General features: G+C 47.0%; 1 protein-coding gene across 1 annotated transcript in view; it reads right to left on the bottom strand.

Moving 5' to 3' along the window:
- Positions 1 to 5,478, bottom strand: part of LOC143938542 (solute carrier family 13 member 1-like) — a 64,063-nt gene extending 58,585 nt beyond the window's left edge. Inside the window, exon 1 of the mRNA XM_077460898.1 lies at positions 5,169 to 5,478. Within this exon, the coding sequence (XP_077317024.1) occupies positions 5,169 to 5,345 (177 nt within the window). The 5' untranslated portion in view covers positions 5,346 to 5,478. The remainder of the gene's footprint in view (positions 1 to 5,168) is intronic.
- Between the last annotated feature and the right edge of the window lie 522 nt (positions 5,479 to 6,000).

The raw sequence follows: 6,000 nt of genomic DNA on the forward strand, positions 1-6,000 counted from the left end.
TTTAATCACTTTAGGTCTGCCATAAAGCAGTTTTACTGCTACAGGACAGCACCTGTGCACCGGATTGTGTATATATATATATATATATATATATATATATATATATATATATATATATATATACATGCATATATATATATATATATATATATATATACATATATACATATACACACACACACATACACATGTGATCCAATACTTCAGAGTAGGGGGCGCGCACGCGCATCTATGTCTTCCAGCACCAGCTGATCGTCATGCAGAGAGACAGAACTGAGATCTGCCTATATAAACAAGGCAGATTGCCGTTCTGACAGGTAGGAAGAGATGGCGTTTATGTCCCTGCCCCTGGTAAAAGCACCTAACCCGCGGTATTGACCAGTTGAGGTCCGAGCCATAGCCGTATGACGGCTACAGCGTGGAACTCAATTTCCGGGAGACTGTCATAGGACGTCCTCCCCTGGGCTCACGGGGAGCTCTCTGTGATCACCGAGTCACGGAGACTCGGCTGATCACCGATCCTAGTAAGGGGCCGGTCCCGGCCCCTTACCATGTGATCAGCTGTCAGCCAATGACAGCTGATCATATGATGTAAACAAAAGCTCGTGATCTTTTTTTTTTCTCCTCACACCGACAGCGTGAGGAGAAAAAAAAGCTGATCACCGGCTTATGTTAAAGGGACATCGGTCCCGAAGAGGAAGGAGGTAAAGATGCCTCCTCTGTGCCATTTAGTACCCCCTGCCAGTGCCACCTATTGTCACCTGCCAGCGCCCACAGTGCCACCTATCAATGCCCATGAGTGCCACCTATCTATGTCCACAAGTGCCACCTATCAATGCCCACCAGTGGTGCCAATCAGTGCCACCTAGCAATTGTGCCAGTGCTCATTACTGCCACCTCATCAGCATACATCAATGAAGGAGAAAAATTTGCTATTTACACAATTTTATAACAAAATATAAAAAAAAAAAAAATAAAAAAAAAAAATGTAATTTCATCTTTTTCTATTTTTTTAACAAAAAATAAAAACTGCAGAGGTGATCAAATACCACCAAAAGAAAGCTCTATTTGTGGGAAAAAAATTATAAAATTTCATTTGGGTACAGTCTAGTATGACCGCGCAATTGTCATTCAAAGTGCGACAGCTCTAAAAGCTAAAAATAGGTCTGGACAGGAGGGGGGGGGGGGGGGTTTAAGCGCCCGGTAAGCAAGTGGTTAAGAACTGGGGTATGTAAAATTTGATCAGGGTCATTTGGGTAGTTTCTGTTGTCATTATGATTGAAAAACAGTAAACACAGTTGATTGATAATAAATGGCTTCAGCCAAACACTAACCATGAGTGAAAGAAATGTTTTTGAGTTATTCATACTCTGAAAAATGGCCAAGAAATCATAAATTCTGCCAGGGTGTGCAAACTTATGAGCACAACTCCAGCAAATAAGTAAATAATATTGTTTTTTTTCTTCAAAATGTTTCTTTTTTGTTTATAGTGCAAAAAAAAAAAAAAAACGCAGAGGTGATCAAATAATGGCACCAAAAAAAATACGTAATTTGTGGGGGGGGGGGGAGAGAATAACATACATTTTATTTGGATACAGCGGCACATGACCGCGCAATTGTCAATTAAAGTAACGCAGCCCCATACACACTATCAGATTTAATGATGATTTTGGTCTTCAGATTTACCAAAACCATGTAGTGTAAAGGCCTGCCTGATTGCATACAAACTGAAACTCGTATGCCCTGTACACACGGTCGGACTTTCCGATGGAAAATGTGCGATCGGATTTTGTTGTCGGAAAAAAACTATCGTGTGTGGGCTCCACCTGACTTTTTCCATCTGAATTTCCGCCACACAAAGTTTGAAAGCAGGATCGAAAAATTTTCCAACAACAAAATCCGATCGTTTAAATTCCGAACGTGTGTAGACAAATCCGACGCACAAAGTGCCACGCACGCTCAGAATAAATTACGAGACAAAAGCTATTGGCTACCGGCCCATTTATAGTCCTGTTGTACGTGTTCTACATCACTGCGTTCAGAGCGATCAGATTTTCTGACAACTTTGTGCGACCGTGTGTATGCAAGACAAACGGGCCAAACTCCGTCTGGAAAAATCTGTTGGAAAGTCCGACCGTGTGTACGGGGCATTAAGGTTTGACCTCATATTTTATGGTTCTGGTAAATCTGAAGGAAAAAATCTGCAGAAAATCTGATCGTGTGTATGGGGCTTTAGACCCAATGATCGTTGGGAAATTTCCTAGTGTATGATCAGCATTATGCTCATCTTTCCCTGTGAGATTTCTGACAATACTTGTCAAAATCTTCCCTGCCGATCATCCTATGTGCTCAGGAATTTTCCATTCAGTCCTATGAAGCTCTCACATCCCAATTCCCCATAGGATTAAATGGAGAATGGGGCTTGTGTGACACCAAGAAAACCATGGAGCTGAGATCAGGAAAGGTAAGTCCCCTCCGTCACACCTGAGCTGAGCATCTTTGCTCTATTTTTGTACAGACATTTTTTTTTTGCAAGCTTGAACATTTTTTATTTTTTAGCCAATTAAAATTTTGCTACTAGGCAGGAAAACGTGCATTTTTTAGGCGTGCTAATAAAGTCAAATGGGGTTAAAATGCACAACGTCCGAAAAGAAGCTCATGTACTTTTTGAATTGACGAGGTTCGGGGAGCAGTGCGCTCAGGTGTGATCGGCACCACTGAATATAATGGGAACACAGGTGATCAGAGTTCTGGTGAACCTTCAAACTTGGTGGGTCTGAACAGGGTCCAAGGAACTGGGAGGGAGCATTAAAAAAAAGAGAATACACATTAAAGAAGCTTCTACTGAAGAAAAAAAAAGTACAGGGGGTGCCAATGCAGACCTCGCCTCTAAAAAAAAAAAATGCTATTTGCCTGGCTGTCATGCTGACTCAGAACACGTATACAGTTGAGTAGTTTGGTATTTTCTGGCCGGCGTGCTTTTTTCCAGCTTAGTGACTCAACCTACCAAAGCCACCGGATCAGCATGACAGCCAGGAAAGTAGCATTGTACAAAGGAGAGGACAGCCAATGTATTCCCTATATTCCTCCCAGCTCAGGATTCCATGAAAACGTGGATACCGGCAGGAAATTAGTCACTGTCTATTGCTATGAATGAGATTCATCATTACAGTGCCTTTCCTCCTACTGTGTGTATAGCAGAGTGGAGGAACCCCCGCCATACATTCCTTTACCTCCTATCAGATCGGGGGAAGGGCCCCTCCATACAGCACACAGCATTCCTTCCATCGTATTCCAATCAGAGCCATAAATTGTCACATCCCTACTCAATACACAGGGACTGGCGAGATTCACTGTAGATGGACCTGATTGGGACCGCAAATCAGGAAAGGGACTGGGAAGGCAAAATTGGAAGAGAGAGCACTGGGAATGGGAGGGGATAGGACTGACTTAGGGACTGGGAAAGGAATAGGGAACAGAGACATGGACTGGGAATGAAACTGGGAAAGAAGCAAGGAACAGAACAGTGGCAAGGACTGGTACAAGAAAGGGAGAGGGAGAGGGACTGGTAGTGGGACAGAGAACTGTACTGGGAAAGGGACAAGGACTGGGAATAAAACTGTGAAAGGCACAAGGAACAGAACAGTGGCATGGACTGGTACAAGAAAGGGAGAAGGACTGGTAGTGGGACAGAGAATGGTACTGGGGAAAGGGACAAGAACTGGGAATTGAACTGGGAAAGGGACAAGGACTGGGAATGGAACTGGGAAAGGGACTGGGAATGGAACTGGGAAAGGGACAAGGACTGGGAATTGAACTGGGAAAGGGACAAGGACTGGGAATTGAACTGGGAAAGGGACAAGGACTGGGAATGGAACTGGGAAAGGGACAAGGACTGGGAATGGAACTGGGAAAGGGACAAGGACTGGGAATGGAACTGGGAAAGGGACAAGGACTGGGAATGGAACTGGGAAAGGGACAAGGACTTGGAAAAGAGCCTGGTACTGGGAAAGGGAATGGAACAGTGACAGGGGCTGGGAAAGGGACAAGAGCTGGGAAAGGGACAAGAGCTGGGAAAGGGACAAGAACCGGGAAAGGGATGGGGACCGGGAATGGTACAGGTACTGGGAAAAGGACAGGGAACAGGTCTGGGTACTGGGAAGAGAGTCTACCACTGTAATTGGAAAAAAAAGAGAGTCTGGTAAAGGGACAGGGAATAATACTGGGAAAGGGACAAGGACTGGAAATAGAACTGGGAAAAGGACTGGGAATAGTACAGGGAAAGAGACAAGGGCTGGTACTAGAACTGGAAAAATGACAGATACTGGGACTAGGAGAAGGAGAGGGAATGGTACTAGGAAAGGTGCTGGTATTTGTAAAGGGACAGGGGCCGGTACATTGACATTTATGCTCTAGTTCTCAATATTGTATTGATGGCTATCACATCGAGCCTTGATATCATATGATATGTATTAATGTTATTTTGTTGCTGATTGAGGTCTTCATTCAACCAATGTATCTTTAGCTATTGCGGACGTTGGCACTTTTTACCAAGATTTATATTGGGATATCCACTTTTACCACTAAGTGCCTTTTGATATCCCCTATTCATTTTTTGCAATAACTGGTACTAGAACTGGGAAAATTAGATAGACTGGGAAAAGGGGAGGGAATGGTACTGGGAAGTGGAATGGATCAGTAACAAGGACTGGGAATGGTACTGGGAAAGGGACAATAACCGGTACTAGAACTGGGAAAGTGGCATTGACTGGGGCAGAAAACAGTACTGGGAAAGGGACAGGGAATGGTACTGGGAAAAAGAGAGGCACTGGGAATGGTACTGGAAAATGGACAAGAACTGGTACTAGAACTGGGAAAGGCAGAGGGACTGGGAATGGTACTGGGAAAGGGACAGGGAAAAGGATGAGGACTGGGAATGGTGCAAGTTCTGATAAAAGGACAGGGAATGGGAAAGACTGGGAATGACACGAGGAAAGAGATAAGACTGGTACTGGGAAAGGGGAAAGGAGAGAGTTAGTACTGGGAACGAATGAGGACTGCGAATTGTACAGAGATCCCCAATCCCTGACTGCAGATACGAGGGCCCTTCCTCCTGTGATAAGTGATGCCCCCCATGTAATGGTCTCCTGTAGCCCCCCATCGCTCACCTTGCTCTGCGCCCCTAGTGGTAGGGGTAGGAGTATTATGGGGAGGATGAAGGTGATGATGACGTCCTTCTGCTGCCAGACACAGTGCAGAGCGGAGCCGGCCATGTGTACACACAGCAATCCGGGGATCCAGACGGGCAGTGGGCGCCCCAGAGGTGGGATGTCCGGTCCTGGCATTGGGGAGGGCCGGGATCTCCTCTCCGATCACCTCACCATCCCTCCCCCACCTTCCGATGGGCCGCCGGCGAGTCGGATCCACACAACCGGCTCTTCCACAAAGGAGTCCGGACTATGGGGGGAGGGGGCACCGAGACACGTCACCGGAGGAGCCACCAACCAGGAGGGGAGATCACCCCCCCATACAGGGGGAGGAGGGGGGACTGTGAATGCGGCATTGTGAACTCATCACCCCGCCCCTCCTCCTCTCCTCCCCGCCCCTTCTCCTCTCCTCTCCTCTCCTGCTCATCTCTGATGCTGGACCAGGCATGTCTGGAGGATCCTCTGTCATTATCTATGGGAGATGCTGAGCCCTCCGCTTCACTTCTTCACCACCCCCCCACACCATCCATCCCCCCCACCAACACCATCCATCCCCCCCACCAACACCATCCATCCCCCCCACCGACACCATCCATCCCCCCCACCAACACCATCCATCCCCCCACACCATCCATCCCCCCCACCAACACCATCCATCCCCCCCACCAACACCATCCATCCCCCCCACCGACACCATCCATCCCCCCACCGACACCATCCATCCCCCCACACCATCCATCCCCCCCACCAACACCATCCATCCCCCCCACCAACACCATCCATCCCCCCCACC

The sequence above is a fragment of the Lithobates pipiens genome, unplaced genomic scaffold (assembly GCF_037356315.1).
Source record: "Lithobates pipiens isolate NorthernLeopardFrog02 unplaced genomic scaffold, aLitPip1_a1.2 Scaffold_10, whole genome shotgun sequence".
NCBI lineage: Eukaryota > Metazoa > Chordata > Amphibia > Anura > Ranidae > Lithobates > Lithobates pipiens.